The sequence below is a fragment of the Rhizophagus irregularis genome, chromosome 25 (assembly GCF_026210795.1).
Source record: "Rhizophagus irregularis chromosome 25, complete sequence".
NCBI classification, from domain to species: Eukaryota; Fungi; Glomeromycota; class Glomeromycetes; order Glomerales; family Glomeraceae; genus Rhizophagus; species Rhizophagus irregularis.
The window spans coordinates 1,216,760-1,238,829 of NC_089453.1; the positions used below are offsets into that span (position 1 = coordinate 1,216,760).

The 22,070-nt window shown below is 27.4% G+C and overlaps 4 protein-coding genes across 6 annotated transcripts; 3 read left to right on the forward strand and 1 right to left on the reverse strand.

Moving 5' to 3' along the window:
* Positions 1-9,113: 9,113 nt before the first annotated feature.
* Positions 9,114-10,440, forward strand: OCT59_016747 (uncharacterized protein). The gene is made up of 4 exons (XM_025321763.2): positions 9,114-9,411; positions 9,486-9,540; positions 9,672-10,081; positions 10,150-10,440. Exons 1-4 carry the CDS (start codon positions 9,163-9,165, stop codon positions 10,300-10,302), a joined length of 867 nt encoding a protein of 288 aa, XP_025167993.1. The 5' UTR covers positions 9,114-9,162; the 3' UTR covers positions 10,303-10,440.
* Positions 10,441-10,680: 240 nt separating this feature from the next.
* OCT59_016748 (uncharacterized protein) lies at positions 10,681-11,680 on the forward strand. The gene is made up of 6 exons (XM_025321762.2): positions 10,681-10,806; positions 10,874-10,979; positions 11,044-11,162; positions 11,234-11,324; positions 11,390-11,494; positions 11,577-11,680. The coding sequence occupies exons 1-6, from the start codon at positions 10,703-10,705 to the stop codon at positions 11,646-11,648; spliced, it is 597 nt and encodes a 198-aa protein (XP_025167992.2). The 5' UTR covers positions 10,681-10,702; the 3' UTR covers positions 11,649-11,680.
* Positions 11,681-11,712: 32 nt separating this feature from the next.
* Positions 11,713-13,154, forward strand: OCT59_016749 (uncharacterized protein). The gene is made up of 5 exons (XM_066145882.1): positions 11,713-11,845; positions 11,923-12,062; positions 12,127-12,226; positions 12,293-12,748; positions 12,823-13,154. Exons 1-5 carry the CDS (start codon positions 11,792-11,794, stop codon positions 12,856-12,858), a joined length of 786 nt encoding a protein of 261 aa, XP_066003620.1. The 5' UTR covers positions 11,713-11,791; the 3' UTR covers positions 12,859-13,154.
* On the reverse strand, positions 12,765-19,515 carry OCT59_016750 (uncharacterized protein; the record flags this gene model as incomplete). 3 transcript variants are annotated; one of them, XM_066145883.1, is made up of 28 exons in its annotated part: positions 12,780-13,053; positions 13,118-13,152; positions 13,225-13,288; positions 13,363-13,378; positions 13,623-13,766; positions 13,841-14,047; positions 14,116-14,295; positions 14,363-14,466; positions 14,538-14,694; positions 14,859-14,930; positions 14,990-15,126; positions 15,197-15,416; positions 15,480-15,600; positions 15,667-15,766; positions 15,833-16,002; positions 16,075-16,146; positions 16,226-16,353; positions 16,423-16,596; positions 16,672-16,867; positions 16,931-17,048; positions 17,128-17,239; positions 17,305-17,441; positions 17,554-17,645; positions 17,712-17,796; positions 17,862-18,101; positions 18,178-18,325; positions 18,400-18,852; positions 18,985-19,515. In XM_066145883.1, the coding sequence occupies 28 exons, from the start codon at positions 19,237-19,239 to the stop codon at positions 12,986-12,988; spliced, it is 4,005 nt and encodes a 1,334-aa protein (XP_066003621.1). In that variant the 3' UTR covers positions 12,780-12,985. The 3 variants fall into 3 exon arrangements, with proteins under 3 accessions (XP_025167991.2, XP_025167989.2, XP_066003621.1); XM_025321760.2 differs by having other exon boundaries at positions 12,778-13,050; positions 13,225-13,378; positions 18,985-19,239; XM_025309591.2 differs by lacking the exons at positions 13,363-13,378; positions 13,623-13,766; positions 13,841-14,047; ... (20 more) ...; positions 18,400-18,852; positions 18,985-19,515 and adding an exon at positions 13,405-13,407 and having other exon boundaries at positions 12,765-13,053; positions 13,225-13,334.
* Positions 19,516-22,070: the final 2,555 nt, after the last annotated feature.

Sequence of the window (22,070 nt, forward strand, 5' to 3'; positions counted from 1 at the left end):
TAACTATAACTGTTAATTTTTTTTTTCAAATAAACTTTCATTTTTTTCTTTTTCTATTATCTCTCTTTTTCTCCTTTGCCTTCTTTTTTTCATTTCTTATTCCTTTTTTTTTCAATTTATATGTAGATATACAGAATATATATAAATAAAGATTTCAATAAAACTTTAGACAAAATGTTAACTAATGAATATTTTGTTTTCTTTTTTTTTAGATGATTTTGGGCTGATAAATAAACCATTTTTTTTTCAATTTTTTTTATACTAACGAACATTTCTAACTATTCATTTTTCTTTTTTTTTAAGTGGTTCTTCAAGTCTTTAAATATGATGAGACTAATAAGTAAAGAAAATTTTCAATTTTTTTTTATTGTAATGAACATTACTAATTGTTTATTTTCTTCTTTTTTTTAGACAGATTTTTTAAGTTACTATAGATGTATACTGGTAAGTAAAAATTAATTTTAAATTAATTTTTATTTAACGAGTATTTTCAGATATGGAATACCAGCAAGTAATATAAAAATTTTTTTTCAATTTTTTATATATTAATGAACATTACTAATTGTTCATTTATTTTCTTTTTTTTAGGCAATTTTTGAATCTTTTTAGATGTAGAATACTGGCAAAAAAACAAAAAAAGTTTATTTATTTTCAGGTTTTTTTTATTAATATCTTGATTTTTTTCTTATTGATAAATAGAAGAATAATTTCTTAAATGCATTTAATATTTTCTGGAACAAAAAAATGAAACAATTGTAAATCTAAAAAAAAAACTTTTTTTTTTTTGTTTATATTGATAAATATTACTAACTATTCATTATTTATTTTTTTTTAGGCAGGTTTAAGTCTTTCTAGATATGGAATACTAGCAAGTAAAAAAGAAAAAAAAATGTTTTTTCTTTTACTTATTTTTAATGAGCTTTACTAACTATTTATTTTTTTATTTTTTTCTTTTTTAGATGGGTTTTTCAAGTCACTGTAGATGTAATATTAACAAGTTATATAATAAAAATTTTCTAAAGTTTTTTTTATTAAAAAATATTACTAACTATTCATTTTTTTTCTTTAGGTATTTTTTTGAGTCTTTTTGAACTTAGAATATATGTTAATTGGTAAAAAAATTTTTTATTATTTTTTTATATTAACTAATTATTCATTTTGTTTTTATTTTTTAAACGATTTTTCAAATCTTTCTGAATATTATAAAATGTATATCTAGCAAAAATAGAAAAGTAGAAAAATAGATAACAAAGCATATAAATAGGAAATATAAATTAATTTTTGCCATATTATTTGTAGCAATGTGAAAATAATAATAAGCTAGTAAGTAAAAAAAATTTTTTATTTTTTTTTTTCTTAATTTTAATAAACTTACTAATAACTGTTTATTATTTTTTATTTTTAGGTATTTTTTTTATATTAACAGTAAGCTAAAAGTCAATTTTTTTAATTTATTTTTTTTAAAGTAAAACTTTTGCTTATATTTCTTACTTGTTTTTTTTTATAGGTTGTCTGAATATCAATAAAAGAGGTTTTATTTAAAAACTTTCTGTTTGTTTTCTTTTTTAATAGAAGTTTAATAATATTTTTTATTTTCATTTTTTCAATTTTTTTTTATTTGAAATTTTCTTTGTAATTGAAATAGATTTTTTTCTAATTTATTATTAATTTGGAAAAATATATAATAGTATAGATAAATAAATTAATTAATAATATGTTAATAAATTAAATAAATAAATTAATTGCCGATCCGTTTAAGAACAGCACTATCGTATATATAAAATATATATAGCTTTTAAATCTGACGCGCGTACAATGTAAAGTCATTCTTTTCCATAGTAAAGTTATAATTTTTTTAACATATTATTTTTCCTTGGGTTTTTTACATATATTATATGATTTTTATTAAAAAATATTGAGTTATCGCAGTTTTAGTATTTGTGAATTTATTGCCAACTATGCAATTTTCGTTAAATTTCACCCTGCACATATAATGCTAAAAAAGTAAAAATTGTGCCAATATTAAACGAATTGACAATTAAATAATTAATAAATGGTTTTTTTTAGTAATTTAAAGTTGGTTGATTATTACTATAAGCCATTTGTTGATATTTAAATATAATAATATAATAAAAAGTTATCAAAATTCGCATATAAAAGTTAAATCTGACGCGCGTGAAATGTAAAGTTGTTTTTTTCAATAATAAAGGTACAAATATTTTAGCATATTATTTTTCCTTGGGTTTTTTTACATATATTATATAATTTTATTATATATAATGAATTATTCCCTTCTCTAATATTATGTAGTTTTCTTACAATTGTGCGATTTTTGCTTAAATTTAATTGTTAATTAACCCTGAAAAAAGTGCCGATTTTAAACGGATCAGTAATTAATAATAAATAAGTATAAATCTATTAATAAATAAATAAACAAATATAACAATAAATATTCTTAAGGATTTATTATTATTATTATTATTATTATTTTTCCTTTATACTCAAAGGAGGTCAGCCATCTTTATTTAAGGTGTAATTACAATAATCACAACACATTTACATAAAATAAATAGGACCATACCCGCATGCAGGTAGACCTTTGAGTTGAAATTACCCCAATATGAACTGTATTTATACATGAAACCAAAATTAGTTAATTTTGACCTCCGAAATGGTCGAAATGGTCGAAATGGTTTTGACTTGAGCCCCTCCAAAAGTCAAAATGGTCGAAATTACATCATAGTCATATGATTTTATAGTAAACAATAATTTTAAAATTCAAAGTTGACGAACTCCGCATCCAGTGATTCGATTTTTATGATCTTTACACGGTTGGATTCAGCTCATCGAGAGGATTCCAATGATATATATTTCATATTTGTAGCATTAATATTGACGGAGTTATTCACGTTTAAAATTTGGTATTAAATAGTCTTAAAATTTTTATAGTAAACAATAATTTTAAAATTCAAAGTTAACGAACTCCGCATCCAGTGATTCGAGGTTTATGATCTTTACGCGGTTGGATTCAGCTCATCGAGAGGATTCCAATGATATGTATTTCATATCTGTAGCATTAATATTGACAGAGTTATTCACGTTTAAAATTTTATATTAAATTATAATTATAAAAATCACATGACTATGATGTAATTTTGACCATTTCGACTTTAATTTCGACTTTTGACCTTTCCAAGTCGAAATATTTCTACTTTTGGGCTTTAATTTCAACTTCATGTATAACTGTATTACCATTATAAATACATTAAATACAAAAAAGTAATGTAAAAATCAAACCCCCCTATCATCCCACAAGTGGGTTCCTTCAAAGGACACCACGACCTTTGTTAAAATGTGCAGCCTTGCTGTACATACTAATTCACCATGGTGCAGTCCTACAAAGAGTTAGCACATTCTGAGATGAAAACCATAGGTCACATTACATAATCTTAGCCTTCATCATATCCAGGTGGTCCAACTGTTATGCTTTAACGTAATCTAACGAATCTAATTTCGACAATTCCACTGCTGATCAACTTTGATTAGTAAAAATTAAAAACTAAAATTCACCAATCCTATCAGTCCTCCTAAAAGATCAATCTACATAAATCTAAAAAGTTAAGTAACACCAAACCTCCAGCCCAGATGATCAACATTCCAAGTCCCTACTACCCCCAAAAGAAAATTAAGAGTGAAAATGCTGAAATTCCAGGAAAATGAAAAAACTAAAAAACAAAAAGAAAAGTCATAACTTCAGAAAACCCCTAAGGGAAAAACTGAGTAAAAAGGGTAATAAACACCAAGACTCCGTCTACCACTTCAAACCTCTTAAACAACAACTAATAACAAGAAAAAGCCCACTTCCCAAATGGCCACCTCTACTTCAACTAATATTCCGTAGGAAAAACTTTCGCAACACTTTCAAAAGTAAAGAAATTAACAGGAAAACTTCACACTAATGCAGAGTTCAAAGCCTAGCTGCCTAATGCGTAACTGTTACAACTTTCAGGAACCTGGTGGGAAAAAAAGTTTTGCAGAAGAAAATTACTTTTGGTGAAAACCACTCCATAGTTTTGTAACTCTACCAAAACTTTGAGTTAAAGGCCCATTCGAGTCTTGAAAGAATAACCAAGAAGTCTAAAACAAATAATAAAAGCACTCTACAATCACTCAAGTGAGAAAAACCAAATTTTCCTTCAGTAATTTCTACTGGAAAAATAGCCAAGTGATTAGCGGGTGAGAAATGTAGTTGATTTCCCTTAAGGATTTTTTATTAGTAAATTTAGGATCCTTAAGGATTTTATAGAATTCTTTTGATAGGGAATTATTGCTAGTGGAAAAGGTTCTTTAGGAATTTTTACTAATTATGGGATTTTTAGAATTCCTAAGAATTCATGTTCCAAAAAATTTACTGATGATCTTATTATAAAAGAAATTTTATATTACATTATAGTTATGATTTTTTTCCTTTTTAATTAATTAACCAATCAAATTTAAGAAAATTCTAAAATAAGATTTCATATAAAAGTAAAATTTCTACTGGTAATGACAATTTAATAGAATTAGATAATTTAATAATAAATTATTTAACTCCATTTTATAATAAGTTTATAAAATCTTATATTAATATTGTACTAAAATAAGAAGGATATTATTTAATAAGAATATTAACTGGTGAATATTTAATATGTTATAATTATATATTTATATCTGGAATGGTCTGTTTAATAATATTTGTAAGCATAATTATGCAATAAAAATTTATTAATAATTATAAACAAATAATTTATTATTTCAATAAATAAAAGCCAATTTAATAAATTATTTTAAAAATAAATATAGAGTACTTCCAACAAAAAAGAAAAATAAATTAATTTATAATAATAATATAAAAACAGTATTTGGAAATGCCTGTAGCAAAAGGAAATGTGATAATTCCGTAATTTTTAAAAAATCGCAATTTAAATCATGTAATAAATTTGGCAAATCATCACTTAATTGTGAAATAAATTGACTTTTAGACCTTTTTTTTTTATCTAAAATTAAATTTTACAGGCAATTTATTAAGAGTATTGATTTTCTTTTAATAAGTTTATGTTGTTTATTAATTGGAGTTTGCTATTTATCACCGGCGGTGATCATCATCGGTGTCACGTGATTTTATAAATTTGGCCGGAATTAAGGAATTGACATATAAATTTCCTTTTATGGAGTTTGAGTAACGCTACACAATCCAAAAAAGGCAATTTTGTTTCTCATCAAAAATGAGAAAATGCGTTGCACGAGATTCCAAAAAAGGAAATTTTTATGTAGATCACCTAATTCCGGCCAAAATTTTAAAAATCACGTGACACCGGTGATGATCACCGCCGGTGATTCGTAGCAATTTTATTATTAATTTTATAAAAGTAAAATGCAAATAATAAGAAAATTTTAAAATTAAATTTTTTTTACTAATATATTATTAATAAAAAATCATATTTTTTTAAAAATTAGACCAATAAATATATAATTATAATAAAATCTCAAATTTGAATTTTTTGGCCTATCTCCCCCTTTAGTCTTATTATATAGAACCGTCTCACAAAAAGATCTGATCAGATACGAATAAAGTATAGCTTCCCAATAGGATTTTTTCTTTAATAACAATAATAGATTGGTTACTAAAAGTGTCTCCATTTAAAGAGATTGTAAAAATATTTGAAATTCAAAGTAAATTACTTTTTAATTATTTTTTAATAGTAAAATTACTAATTCTTTACTATTGTAAAAAGATGGAGCAATTTTTTAAGCTAATAAAATATAATTGAATATTAATAATGATCCTTTTCATTTAATCATACCAAATAATTATAAAATAATAAACTTTGAAAAATTACCTAAACTTAAAATAAAGTTACAAAAACCTTTAAAAATTTTTCAAGCATCTCAACAAAATTTATTTTATGAAATAAAACTACAATTTTTTTTGTACAGTATTAAGATCCCACTTATTATTAAAATAAGTCATCCTATAGCTTAAGGTAAGATTTAAATACAAAAATGCAAATTAACCATATACTTTAAATTATAGGTGAATTTGAATAAGATCACTGATACAGAATTTAATTTGCATAAATTTTATACATATTGCTTAAATTATTTTGGGATGCCATAATTTATTCAGTTTATGTATAATTTATTATATATATAAAGTACCAAAATAATTTGGGATTTCATAATTGAATTTGAAATTTTATTTATAATTATGGCAGCCCAAAATAATTTGGATAACATGTATAATAAATTTACTGGTATCTGAAATGATATTTTACATTTATTTTAAATAGGAAAATTCTATTTTGATATTATTTACATCTATTAAGTACTAAAATAGGTAATTTTTTTTCTTTTTAGTTAATTAACCAATAGAATTTAAGTAAATTCTAAGATAAGATTTTATATGAAGATAAAATTTCTATCAGTAATATATTTTAGTAGTAGGTAAAGTTTTATAATATTGATACTTAAAAGAAAATTTTGTGTTTTTTCATTTTTATAAAAAAAAAAATATTTTTTTGAATAAATATCAGTATATCGCATTACAAATATTACAAATATCACACTTAAATATCATATGTTTGGGTTAAAATTAATACAAAAAAAGAGATACATCAACTTGCATATATGACGTGAATTAAGATTTATATATTTGTATTAAGATGAGGTACATTATATATGCTATAGGTGCAAAAATTACCTTTTTGATCCTCTTAGTATTACTTTCTTGATTCAGTTAAAATATACAGATTATATATGATAAACATTCTTTGACTTAAAACACAATAACTAATACTGTGATAAACAAAAAAGAATATTTAATAAAAATAATAATAACTTGTTATTACCAAATTATAATAAATATATTTAGCATATATTCATATGTAAAAATTTGTATACATAATTATCACAGTAAAATATAAATAAAATGGCATCAAAAAAATAATTATTTTAAGTTTTACAATATAATTATGATAATGTTTTGGTATAAAGTATTAAAATAAAATTTTTTAAAAAATAAATACCATATTATTTTTTCATTAAATATTACAAATCTATTTATTAATATTAATGTTTTGCAAAAAATTCTTTGTATCTGCACTCTGGTAAAACAAAATAACAATGTGTTAATGTTTTTAATTTCAGTTAAAAAAAGAATATGTTTGTCATACATAATCATGCATATTTTAACCAGATCAAGGGGCCCGTTAAAGCGGGTAGAATCACGTGATTTAAAATTATTATGATTTGATAAATTTTTTATAAACTAAAATTAAAGTAAACTTGAAAATCATTAAATAAGTGTATTTCGGCCTGCTCCACAAGTTTACTTAGGGAGAAAAAGTTGATTTTGAACAATGTTTTTGACTTTACATATGAGCAAACGAATTTTGCCGATCATACCCAAAAAAGGATAGATCAATTTTAACGAAATTGAAAAAGTTGAATAAATCGAAAACGGTGTTCTAAACCTCATTTTGTGCTCTAAGTAAACTTGCAGAACAGGTCAAAATGCATTTAGTATATGTTTATTTGAAAGGTTTTATATATAATAAAGAGTTTTATTTAAAAAAAAGAAAAATTTTGAAAGTCACGTGATTCTACCCTACTTTAACGGTCCCCCAGATCAAGAAAGTAATATCAAAAAAGGTAATTTTTGTACTACAGATAAGATATACTGGATGATGCCAATTAAAAAATTGATGGACAAATGGGCACCAGCATCAGTACTTGGCATAGGCATTTGCAAAACGCTAGTACGAATAGCCGGAGTTAACGTTATTTACCCCAGTAACGCCATAAAAAATTTCCACTCTACGTGAATTTTGGCCAACATTATAGCCCTGTTCATTTCCGGTCAGTCGTATTTTTCGGTCAGATTTAAGTTAATTTTGATTGGGCTGATCAGTTTATACGACGCAACCATTTTCTGAACTTTTTAGCCCAATTTTTTTTGGGGGTTTTTTGGTTGAACGCCAAAAAATAACCAACCAAAATTAGATAATTTCTGTTCACGTGACATTTAAGAAAAAAATATATATCAAATATAAGGAGTTCGAACTAAATTTCAATCTAAAGCAGTTCAATTTGCGATCGAAAATAAAAAAATTTTATTTGATAATTTTTGTACAACAAAATCCGACCGAAAAATGCAACCGACCGGAAATGAACAGGGCTTATATGTCTCGTCTGGCATTAAGCATGTGACAAATAAGGCGTGAAGGTGTGACGCCGGTGACAAATTTTTAGGTCACGTGAGGTGGAAGAATTTTGTGGCGATACCTAGGGGTTAGATAAATATACGGGGGGACAACTCATAGGTTACACAGGCTGATCAATAAAAACCCGAACTGTCGCCACTATAAATTGGTTACACAAATGAATTTTCATATTAAATCGCGCAAAAATTTTACTTTTTTTTGATTTTTTCGATGCGTATAGATAGAGAAGCAGCCGATCTTAAAAGTTAAGGTTGTATATGTTAGCTCTATGTAAGTGTAGTTTTTTTATCAAAATTGAACCACTGGTTGCTTCGTTCTTAATTTTATATGTATTTGTTACTTTTATATTAGAAAGCTAGAATTATACTTTTTTTTTTTTAGAGATTCCAATAAAAAGTTATAAAATATTTTTGCTTAAAACATTTAAAAATAGTGCTTTCTTCTTTTATTATGTATTATTTTCAAGTGTGTAATAATTTTTCATATAGTTTTGAGGTATTTCAAATAGCCGATCCTATTTTTTGAAAAATACAGAAAATAAACTAACGAAAAAAAATACGTAACGATAAACTTGAGCATTTCGTCATTTCCGAAAAATAGTTTTTATTTTGTGATGGGTTGATTATCGGCAGATCTTTCACTTTAAACATGGGGTATCGTTACATTTTACTAGTAACACATAGTAATTTACATATGGTGACAGTTCTAGCGATCACTAATCAGCCTGTGTAACCTATGAGTTGTCCCCCCCGTATATTTATCTAACCCCTAGGCGATACTGAAGATAGTTAACGTTAGCTCTATCACGTGCCATAATTCCGTAAAAATGGCATAGTTTTTGTCGAGAAAGTTGATTGGAATGAAAATTCTCTCTTAATTTTCAAAAATATTTATCACCAAAATGCTCAAACGTAAAATAACCTCTACTTTTAACAATAATAAAAAACAAAAAGCAACCACTTTAACACAAAGTTCTCTTTCTTCTTGGGTCAACCCTCAGCCACAAACCCTTAGTACTATTAATTCAGAAACCTTATTCAATAAAATAGGAAATGAAAATAAAGAATTGTTGAGCTTGGAAATTAAGACTATGAATAGCGAGTGGCTGAAAGTTTTAAGCGGCGAAATGCAGAAACCCTACTTTATAGAGGTAGACTAAAAGCGCGTTTATGAAACATTTACATATATTACGCGATGTTGACGCGTTTTGAGTTTTTTTTTTAGCTAAAGAAATACCTTCAGAATGAGAAAGCTAATAATAAGAAAATTTTTCCACCTGGTATAATAATTGTATTTAGGATTTGGTCAATGTCTGATTGGTTCTACGTCAGTGGCAAAATTAGTTAACCAAGTTAATTATTAATCATACATTATTTTATAACAAATTTACGTATTTACCTATTATAATAGAACCGGAAATATATAGCTGGTCAAGATTTACCCCACCATCTTCAGTCAAAGTTGTCATTATAGGACAAGATCCTTATCACAATGTCGGTCAGGCTCATGGCTTGTGTTTTAGTGTTCCACATGGCGTCCCACCACCACCATCGTTGATCAATATATATAACTCCTTGAAAAAGGATATTCCGTCATTTCAGATTCCGAAACACGGTAATCTTATCAATTGGGCCAAGGCTGGAGTCCTCCTTTTAAATACCTCTCTCACTGTACGAGCCCATGAGGCAGCAAGTCATAGTGGAAAAGGATGGGAGAAATTTACTGATGCTGTGATACAATATTTAAACGAGAAAGAGAATGGATTAGTTTTCATGTTATGGGGAAATCATGCTATTAAAAAAGGAAAAAATATTAACGAGGTAATAATTTTTTTATTGTCAAGGATTGTTATATGCATTTAAAGCTAAACTTCTTTCGTATATTTAAGAACAAACATCTCGTTCTGCAAACAGTCCATCCGTCACCATTGTCTGCCCATCGTGGATTTTTGGTGTGTTGTCATTGGTCTAAAGCCAATGCATACTTGAAATCTCACGGCAAACAAGAAATAGAATGGAATTGTTTGTCAGCAGCTGATTAACGAGTCACTTAAGTTTGCAGAAATACTTTATTACTTTAAATATTCTCTGATATGGAAACTAGTTGCATTTTCTCTTTTTTTCTTGTAAATATATACGTAATAAATATAATAAAATGACGAGTTTAATAAAATACTAAATTGATGCTCTCCGCATCTGCTGGTTGGATGGGGGTGCTGATATAGAAATGTTTATGTATAGTAAAATTTTATTTCCTAAGAAAGCTGCTGCTTCCAGTGAGGATAAAAAAAATAAAAAAAAAATAATATACTAAATTGGAAAATCATTCATTAATGTTACACAAAAACGTAGCTGACGCAGTGACGCGTCTTTATTACAGGAAAACCACGACATTTTTTTTAAATAATTTATTTTTAGTTGGGATTAGTTAATTGGTCCCTAATGTCAAAGCGCGGTAGTCCTTCAGAAATTTCCTCAACATCACGTTCAAAAAAGGTTAAGCAAATGCTAGGAAGCTGTTTAGGCGAGACATTGGACAATTTCAGGTGTGTTTTTGTCTTTAATACAGAAAAATTTTTTTTTTTTGCTTATATTAACGTGCAAATTATAAAGTTATGAAAAAGTTGCACAATGCTATCCGACATTAGCTAAGGAACAACCCGAACGACTCCAACAAGCTCTCAGTCAAGTTAAAGAATTTTTGAAAACAAATACTGAGGTTGGAAATTGCGTCAATTTTTATTACTATTTTAATTCATATTGATTAAACTTTTAAATAAAAGGAAGAATTTGAAGCCATTTTGGAACAGCGGAATATACTGGAGAAACTTGATGAACTTGATGATATAATTGCAAAGGCTAAAAAGTGTCAAAAGGATGGGCACAGTCCGATTCAACCTATGTAGTAAAGTAAAAATTCTATTATGATCAACGAAAAAAGATATACCATAATAATTGATATTGTAATATTAGGATTAATGTTGATCCAAAAACAATCATACGCGCTAAAACATTACCGATTAAATTCGAAGAAAAGAAAAATTTAGAACGCGAATTTTTAAAGGTAAATTTTGAACATGCGCTAAAAAATTAATTCTGCAAAACTTGTTGACTTCATGATTTTAACAGATCAACCAAGAAAATGAATCTTTAATGTCAGAAGTTAGAATCAAGAAAAAACAGATAGATTGTTTGTCCCAATCGATTCAAGAAATAATAACCGAAAATGATAAGGTATAACAAATTCACGGTATAACAAATTCACTAATTTTATATTTTCCCAGTACTATGAATAATTCCAAATTACTTTATTAAGGTGGTGGAAGTTGCTACGGAAATTCCAGTTAATGAAATGCAAAACATAATTGACAATGTAATAAAAATATAAATAACAAAAATAAACACGTGATCATTGTGCACAAAACACAGAATATTACTATCTTTAGTAAAATAGCATTACGAAAGGCTTTCTTTTTCCCTAAATTCATTTGAATTATTTTGTCAAGGAAACTTTTTTCAAATAAAAATAAAATGATCATCAAGGAATATAGAGTAATAAATAACTGCACGCGCGACGAGTATCAAGTATGTTGTGCCTATTAAACTCTTATCTTTTTTTCTTTACAACAAGAAATTTTCATTTTCAGTATTATAATTTTCAGGTGGGTCAATTGTATGCTGTTGCAGAAGCTTCAAAAGCAGAAACTGGTGGAGGGGAAGGTGTGGAAGTACTTAAGAATGAACCATATGAAAATGCTGAGGGCAAAGGACAATACACGTATAAGATATATCACCTTTCTAGGTATGTGTTTTACATGTACAAACCTTTTTAAGAATTTTATATTAATTTATTTCTTTATGCTTAGTAAAGTACCTGCCATTATTCGTGCGATAGCACCGAGTGGAGCACTTGAATTATACGAAGAGGCATGGAATGCTTATCCTCATTGTAAGACTGTTTTAACTGTAGGTATTTAATATTAACATCTATAAATTATTAAATCTGAATTAATAATTTTTAACATTTGATAGAATGGATACATGAAGGATAATTTTAAATTAGTTACAGAGACGATGCATGTTGACAACAGTCGTGGTGAAATTGATAACGCTTTGAACATTTCGCAAGATTTACTTGAAAAACGTGAAGTTGTGATCATTGATATTGCAAATGATCCTATCGAGCCGAAAGACTATAAAAAAGATCAAGATCCAACTTTATATCATTCCGAGAAAACGGGTCGAGGTCCATTGAAAGACGATTGGATTAAAAAAGCTACACCTACCATGACTTGTTATAAACTAGTCACTGTCGAATTTAAATGGTTTGGCCTTCAAAATAAAATTGAAAGTTTCATTCAAAATGTTATGCGATCGCTATTCACAAATTTTCACAGACAACTTTTCTGTTGGACTGACAAATGGTACGGTATGACCATGGATGATATTCGAGCATATGAAGATAAAACAAAATATGATCTTGATGAGGTATTTCTTCAAATTCGGTTTATCATTTTTTGTCAAAAATTCGAATATTTTATTGTAATTCGATTTTTTTTTAGTCTCGTGCAAAGGCTCCACCTCAGGAAGAAACATAAGGATAAAACAAAAATCTCACGAATTTAATACAAATAATAGAAAATATTGAATTTGGTTTACTGCATTATGCCTTTAAGATATAACAATTATTGCAATAAATTATTTAAATTTACAATGGTTGCTAATTTATTCCAAAAGTATACTAATTGCCATGGCAATACAGGCCAATGAGACATATGGACTCAACCGCTCTCCTAATAGTAAAAAGCATATTGAGTAAAAAGAAATTTGATTAAATTTCATTGAAAAGACATCTACCAATTCTTGCAGCCTTCCAAAATAAACCCAGTATTCTAAAATTATATAAAGCGTTTTAACAATTTTTTTATTAAAAAAAAACCTAAAAATTAATTTAAGAATAATACCCAGTCTTATTTCTATCGAGAAGAGTAGGCGCTTGAGCTTTAACAAAAGTACAGGTACAAATGGCTAATAAAATCACAAGTAGCAAACTTTGGAAATTAAATAATGCCGACTAGAAAAGAAATGAGCGATTAACGAACCTATAATATGTAAAAACTATTTCAAAAACTTTATTGCCATACCATTTTTTTTTTGTTTAGAAAAAAAGTGAGTTTATTTATGTAATTTTACTTAAATATGATTCCTAATTAAAAAATCACGAATCACGTGACAATAAAACTATACTATGAATTTTTGACGTCTAACTATTGATCGTAAATTAAAAAATGCAAACTTATAACATTCTGTAATATTATGAAGCCCGTAATCTCATGCAAATTTAATAAATATATTAGTTAACAAAAATAGTGTGAATTTTTTCAAAATCAGACGGATTCTTAAGTTTTATATTATGTGAAAGAGGATGACTTGAAACAGTATTACTACTTAAAACAGGTAAACGAATTCGTCCTACAATTGAAGGTTTTATCACATTGCCATCATTCTGTAGTACAATATAATCAGTTATTAATAAAAAATTTATTATTTATAGTATAATTATAAAAAAAAAAGACAAACCTTTAAAGGCTTATGTAAATTGTTTTTTCCAAGTTGTCGAAGCTTTAATTTTAATTCGTTGCTTCGTTGTTGTAAAGTATACATGACCGATTGTTGTACCTGATACTGATATTCTGAAGTCTTCTTTAAAGGTCTCCATTGTTTTTGATTTTCTAACGTTTTGGTAAGATCAATAATTCGAGGTGACGCACTTACAGTTCGGAAATCCTGAAGATAATAATTTCAGAATCAGTTGTACTTGAAGTAAATAGACAAATATAAATACAATGCAGTACCTTGAGTAATGATTTAGCTTCTGAGGCCACCGATTTCAACAACTCTCCTTCACTTTGATCTCGAAGAGCTCGACGTCGTCTAGGTTGCAAATGCCAATCTAACGCGTTTAATGCATCTTTGCCTTTCAAATGAGAATTTTCTGCTCTAAGATAACGAATAGCGAATTTCAAAGATTCGATCTAAAAGTTTATGCTAATTAGTATAAATTAAATTAATGAATTATGAAAAATAAAACTATTTAAATACCTGACTAGCCAATCTTTGATTTTCTAATGGATTAGCATCTGCATACATTCTTAAATCGTCTTCATTGTCTTCGTCCTTTAATTCAGTATTACGAGAAGGAACAGCTAAAGAAAAAATTAAGACTCTTATTATTTTTAAATTATAATAAATTACATATATATGAAACTACAAATACCTCCGTCTTCAATATTTCCAGCAAGTAATATAAAATTTTTATTTTGTTGCTCCAAAGAATCAATTTCTTGTTGAAGATTTTCCATAGCTTCTTCAAAGTCTGTCTCCTGTTTTCTTGAATTTTGAAGTTCTTGTTCCAAGGCAGTAATCATATCGGCCTGTAAAGTAAAAAGAAAAAAGTTGGCATACAGATAACCCCCGTTCTTATTCAAAACCAAGTTAAACTGAATAGCACTCAGGTACTTTGATACTACAGCACTGTTAACTAATATTTTAGCCCCGACTGCCAATTTGCAGTATCTGAACTGTATGCTACAATTACCTGTTTCTTTACGTTTTCCATACGTTTCTCTAATAGCTCTATTTTGACATTAGCTTCTTGCAAGAGTTGATCCTAATAAAATTAGAAGTTATTAGTTAGAACAGAAAATTTATTATTGTATTAGTTCTTACTTTTAATTTCTTCTCTTTGATTAATTCACGTATCTCCTCCTGTTGCTGTTGAGCTTTACGTTCCATTTCGGCATTGACAAGCGCTTCGGCTTTTATTTCTTTTGCTCTGATATTCCAAGGAGCTTCTCCCTTTACAACTACATTCAACCATAATTTTTATTATTTAATCTAATTATATACCGAATATTAAAATTCTTATCAACATACCATAAGTAGTATTTTCTGGGTCATTAATTGCATTATTTAAATTACTAATTTCTTGACATATCGAAAGCAGCGACTTAGTGCATCCGTCCCACATATTTAATTCATTGGTTCCTAACATATTCTCGGTAACTTGATGAATAGTTTTTTGTAAGCCACTAAGTAACAATTCCTCTTTTGTATCTTTCTTCTCATTAATATATGCGAAGATGCCCTTTCGAACCTACAGATAAAAATGCTTAAAACCATATTCCTATCGAAATGTCAGAATAATGATTTAACCAACCTCCTGACAGAAAGTAGTCAACTTTGTACTTAATGTAAAACAAATCTTGAATTGTGTAAGAAGATCGGATTTTAATCCTGCATTTTGATCCGCCATGTCATCCAGTCTACGGATTAATTTTCTATAAAAAATAACAGTCAGACTAATTATTTCCTCCCTTGAATTTAAATATAATCAAGCTTTTTACCTTGCCATAACTTTACTACTTCTAGATTGCGAAACTAAACTCTGAAGCGGTAAGAAGAAATCGGAATTAAATTTATCGATTTCTTCGGTTACGTTAATTTCTATAGAATTAATTAAATAATATGAGAAAAATATAATAATTACAAACAAACGAAACATAAACTTACCTTCGTCTTTACAAGCAAGGGCAACAGCTTGTTTAAGATGACCAAGAGAAACCGCAATGGTATCTGCATTCAAGTCTAAACCTCTACTATAAGCATATAATTTATCTGCCTCGTCAATTTTAGTGTTGGAAAGGTATATTTCTGCAAGGTGCTCAAGTTGGGCGATGGATCTTTACGAAAAATAATGTCAACAGTAAAATTTTAAAATAAATAAATAAAACGAAAAAAAAAACTCCCCGGACCTTTGAATATCTTCAATACAATCAGCTTCTTTGAGGTCTTCTTTTCTCAAAAGATCGACTATTCCATTAAGTCTAACAAATTATAATAACCATTATTAATTAATAGGAATGACATTTTATTTTAATTTATCCATAGTTCAAAAATAATTACCGACGCTCCGTTCCGACTAAATCATGATAAACTTGACCCATTTTAAGGAAAGTATCAACAGGGCAAGCATTAACGAATGAAACAAGACGTTTAGCTATATCGGAAAACCAGGCAAGTTTTTGTCGGAACTATTATTATAAATCCAGACGTAAATATGACTGATCATAATTAAATTATTAAAGAGAGAAGTAACTTACTTCGCAAACAGCAATTAATTCTTCGGGAACCGTTGTATTTAATTTTTCTGGAATATTATGAATTTGGTCGACTTGCTTGATAATTAATTCAGATTTGAAAACAAGACGTTTTAACAGAAGCAAGCAACGAATAGAATCATGCTCCGAGCGAAAGTAAGAGTCTGGCAAGTACGGCTTTAATAATAAAAATAAATAATAAGTAAAACAAAGCAAGAACGATTAGCCAATAACAAAATCACTCTCGTATACCTGTACAAATGCCAAATTCTCTGATGCTTGAGTTGCGTCCAATTTTCGAAGTTCTAAATCAATCTGTTTTGCTTGAGCTTTCAGAACTCTAGATTGCAACTTGATATTTAGATCAAGCATAGATTGTGATTGACTACTGAGGTTCTTTGATTCCGAGTATTGACTTTCTTCTTTTTGTCGGAATTGTTCTAGATCACTATTATAAGGGAAATTAATTAAAATAACGTGTATAAAAAAGAACGTCTTTATCAAATAGTACCTTTGTAAATTAGCAACCAATTCACGGAATTGATGTATTGTATTTTCATAATCTGCATTAGTCTCATCCGACATCTCAAGACGTTTCAGATATTCACGAATAAGAATATCTTTATGATCTGCGAAATATAAATTGAAAATAATAATAGTTGAAAAAGTTACTTAAAAAACAATCTTTATATAAAATGAATCATTTACCGATTTCAGCTTGAAGCTGTTTCTCGTTCTCAATATGATTTTCTTCAAGCTCGTCATTTAACTCTTTTAAAGCTTCAAGATCTTCAATTGCAATTCTCATCTCTTCAAGTCTCTAAATGGTTTTTTAAACGTTAACTATAAAAATTTTATTTCTATTACATAACATGATTTAATTACCTCCCCTTGCGCTAAATTTTTTTCCGTAAGTTGCTCAAGCATATCTTCAGCATTCATAGCATCGTCAAGTCGATTCTTTAAATCTTCTATTGCACTTTCGGATAATTTTAATTGATTTTTCATTTGATCATGTTGAACTATAAGAAAATAATATAAATTATAAAAGTGAAAATTTGATAACAAAAAATCCAATTATTTCGAGGTTAAAAAAATAAAATAAAACAAAATAAATAAAACAAATAAAATAACCTTGGATATCTTGAAGAGAAACTAGTTCTTTTTCTAAATTCTTGATTTTTTTGGCAAGCTCAGCTTCTTGTTCACTCGATACATCTCGAAGTCTATATGTAAAATACCAATTAGCAACTAAACCATAAATTAATTTATCGTTTTATATATAGTAATACCTCACAAGAGCCTCCTTTAGCCGTTCATTATGCTTTTCTAATTGAATAATTTCTACTGCGGGCCTTGCCTCACCATTTATCATGTCTGATGAGTTAGTTAAAAATTAGTAAATTACATAATAGTAATTATTGGAGAATAAAAGGACTTACCGCCTTCTTGTTTAAAAACGTTTAGATCTACGCTAATTTCCTCTACTTTTTCTTTCAATAAATTTACTTCATGTTGTAAATTTTCGGCCTTTTCTTCGGCCATTTCTTTATCGAGAGTCATCATTTCCATAGATTCAACAGCTTCATTGTATTTGCTTTCAAACATTTCTTTCTCCATATTAACCTCTTTCAATTGTTTTCGAAGTTCTTTTAATTCCTGCTGCATATCGCCCATTTTGGCTAATAATAAATAAATATTTCATGTGTCAATGACTAGATAAATAACATTAGCGTATAATATTAATAAAAGGATTACCTTGAAGCTTTGGTTTTATACTTAAAAATTGCTCCGCTTCAACTCTCGACTTTTCAGTTTCCCTAATTTTTTCCCTATCTTCTTGGCGTTTATTTTCTAATATCTTAAGTTTTAATCTTAACTCTTCATATTCTTTTAGAGGTACGGTCTAAATTACATAATTAATCAATAAATACGATTTATTTGTCCTATTATATTACAGAAACAACTAGAATATCATACTTGTTCACGGGCAGCTGATGTTTCCTGTAAAGAAAAAGGATTTGCCGTAGAAATCATGTCATGTCTCGTTATATCACTTCTAGGAGTTTCATACTTTTGTATTTCTGATTTTTGTGCAGGAGTAGTTGACTCATTCAATATATCATGTTCTAAAGGTTCTTCATAAATTTCATCATTCATTTCAACTTCATCTTCTATCTCAGTAGATGAAAATCCTAACTCAGTATCGTTTCTCTTAATATCAATGCCACTTGCATCAGAGTTTCTAGAAAACGTAGGACTATTTAATCCACGAGAACTAAATCTTCCCATTGTTGGTGAATTTGGTCCTTTTCGATTATGGTTTGGTATACCTGAAGTGTTTATTCGCATATTCCCTACAATTGAGGGCGGACGAAGAATTGAGCGTCCATTACTAATATTTGGGTCATTTGGTGGAGCAAAGCTCGGAACCTGGAAATGTAAAAAGTATTATAATTAGTTAAAGCTCTAAAAGATTTCAATCAATGGAAGTATTTTATTTAATTAATAAAAAAAACACTCGAGTTTTATTTAATTATATAATTCTTTAAAAGGGGTGCTTACTTGACTTTGTGGTGAATTAACAGCACTATTTAAAAATTTTATCTGTGAAGCTCTAACAAAAACTCCGTGATTTGGCTTACAATCAAAATAATGTTTGCCCTTAACCGAGCCGTTGTTTTTACCCGAGGCTTCATCCAGCTCCACACCAACCCATTTTCCTGTAGCAAATTCAGTAGGTCCAACAAACCGAATTGTTCCCATCTTTCCTTGTATCTCACATCTTGCATCTACTGTTAATTCTGTTGCTGTTGCCATTTTAGGTTAGCAATAGACAACTTCTCAAAAATGAATAATACCCAATAGATAAATTTTCCTTCAAAATAGATAATACTCAATAGACAATTTTTCCTAGAAAATTTTCCTTCAAAAATGATTAATATCCCAATAGAATAGCTTCAAAAACGTCCAATAGAAGGAAATTTATCTTTCAATATGTTCAACAGATCCTTCGAAAAATAGTCAATAGAAGGAAATTAAAATCAAAAAAAATTAGTCTCCTTTTTTTTATATAGAAACATGGACGTCACATGTCAAAGAATTTTCATAAGATTAACACGTTAAAAAATTGAAGTTTGTACTAGGTTACGCCAACTATGTTTCTTTAGTGTATATGGCGCAAATCAACTGGAATAGTACTGGGAAATATCAATTGAACCGACTGTTATCTTGGCAACCCAAATTTGATTTTACAGAGGATCATACCCGAAGGCCGACAAGTTTGCTGAAACAACGCAAATGATACAGTTACATGAACGGTAATGGTTAGACAATATTGTCCCAAAGTTTATAAAATTTCACTTCCGTATGATCAGTTACAATGTGAATTTTTTCACCACAAAAGTAAAACAAATGAGCTTTAATTTATCTAGGCCTGTTCAATTCTGATCGTTCAGGTTTTTGATCAAAAATTCATTACATGTGATCGAAATCAAAATTGAGTACTAGTTAATAATTTATTTTATTTTATTACTAGAAGAGTAGTACTCCCAAAACTATTACAAAATAAAAGTAAAACAACATTTACATGATGGTAACTAATAGACGTGTATAGAATTTTGAGAATTAATCCCCTACGGGACGTACTAGTTAATAATTAATTAGATGGCAATGTAAATCATTAGGAATCATTTGGTCACGTGATATATTAATAGCATATGAATTATTATCTTGTAATTCGTTATTATTTTTATACTCCTATCATATGAGAATAAACTGGGTATATACAATGTTTAGTATTGTATAATTATTCTATATTTTAATTTATTTTTATATATTTTGTATTAATTTATATTATTAATTAATAAACTAAGCATATAATTATTATTTTACTACTAATTATTAATTATAAAAAGTTGGATGGCAAATTTTTTCCAATAACAGTTAACCTTGATCACCTTATTTTTATATAATAAAATATTTTAAAAGTTTATTAAGACTAGATATATTAAAAAAAAAGTGATCAAAATAATATTTGAGTTATTGATCAGATTATACAATTTCATTAGCCAATAATTATCAACTCAAAATTCAAATAATTAGAATTAAATAGGCTTTTTATATAATCATAAATTAATAAAAAACATCAAGTTTTGCATTTTTTTTAAATTTTAATTGCTAGTCATATATAAACAATAAACTAATTAAAGTCTAATTCTACTTAATAATCAAAAAATAAACATTCAGAATATGTGATTAAAAGGATAATATATATATATTTAGAATATGTGATTTAAAAAATAGTGCGAACCATTTTAAAGTATCAAATTTATTTTTGCAAAGTTATTTAACTTAAAAAACTGAAAAATTTGAAAAAATCACAAAAAAATTAATAATTGCTTAAAATTATTAGGTAATTTTTAGTTATTATTAAATCAAATATAAAAAAAAATCCATATTTTTTCAATTAATTTTTTTTAAAAAATATATTAATATAAATTTGTAATTTAGCGCTATAGCAATATGGCACTACTAGTATAATATTACATGACTTACATATAACCCTGACAAAAAATTCTTACTTAAAAATATTGACATTATAAAATAAAAACCCCTGGAAAATACTTATATAAGTAAGGTTCTAAAAATATTTTTATTAGTAGCTCTAAGCATAGGTTTTTACTATGATCGCTAAGTATGGTTGATATCTAACCTTAAAAATTATATAAAAATAAGCAAATTAATCTTCTAACCAAATTAAATTTTTATTATAACACATATAATTTATAGGGTAAATTTATATCTAGCAACCCTGTAAAATGCTTAAATCTAACCCTTGAGATGCAATTTATATAATTCTCACGTGAAGTAAAAAAATTGCTGAACAACTCCGAACTCCAGAGTAGGCTATTTTTTTTAAAAAAAATAAATTTATTCTTTTAAGACAATTCATATTTTATGAATATTTAACGATTTTTATTAGTTTATAAGTAATCACGTTACATTTATTATTCTAAATTGAAAAAAAAATGCCAAACATATCACATAACGTAAATCTACAACTAAAATCGTTTCCCCTATCCCTTAGGCTTGTTATTTATTACTCGCATTTTTATGAAAAGTGGCATTATGTCCTATTCCATTGCAAACACGACACTTATAAGAGCCTCTAGTTTTGGGCTTTTCTCGAGCACCCTGTTCCTTTTCTACACTACTCAAATACCTTCACTTGGACGGCCAATCTTTAGTAATAACTCTGTTCAGATTTTCATATTTTGAAGGTTTGTATCTATAATTTCTCGGTCTTTTTCAGTTTCATCTTCTTCTATCTGACTCCTATTCTCTATTCTAGAATTAGTATCATTATAGTTCCTTTGAATTTCTTGAGGATTATCAGATACTTCATCAATAGTGGATCTTTCATTAATTATTATTGGAAGTCTTTCAGGCATATTTCGATTGGATTTTCTTCTAATATAATCTAGAAGAATAAGAGTTATTTCATCATCTTCTTGCTCAACTGCAAGTAAAGTGACTGTTCGTGCTAATCCCCATACACGACCATATAAATTTCTTTTATGAACAGCCTTTTTAAGAACAGGAACAGTTATTGGGATCGTGACAGGCTTTCGTACAGGTAATGTATTATT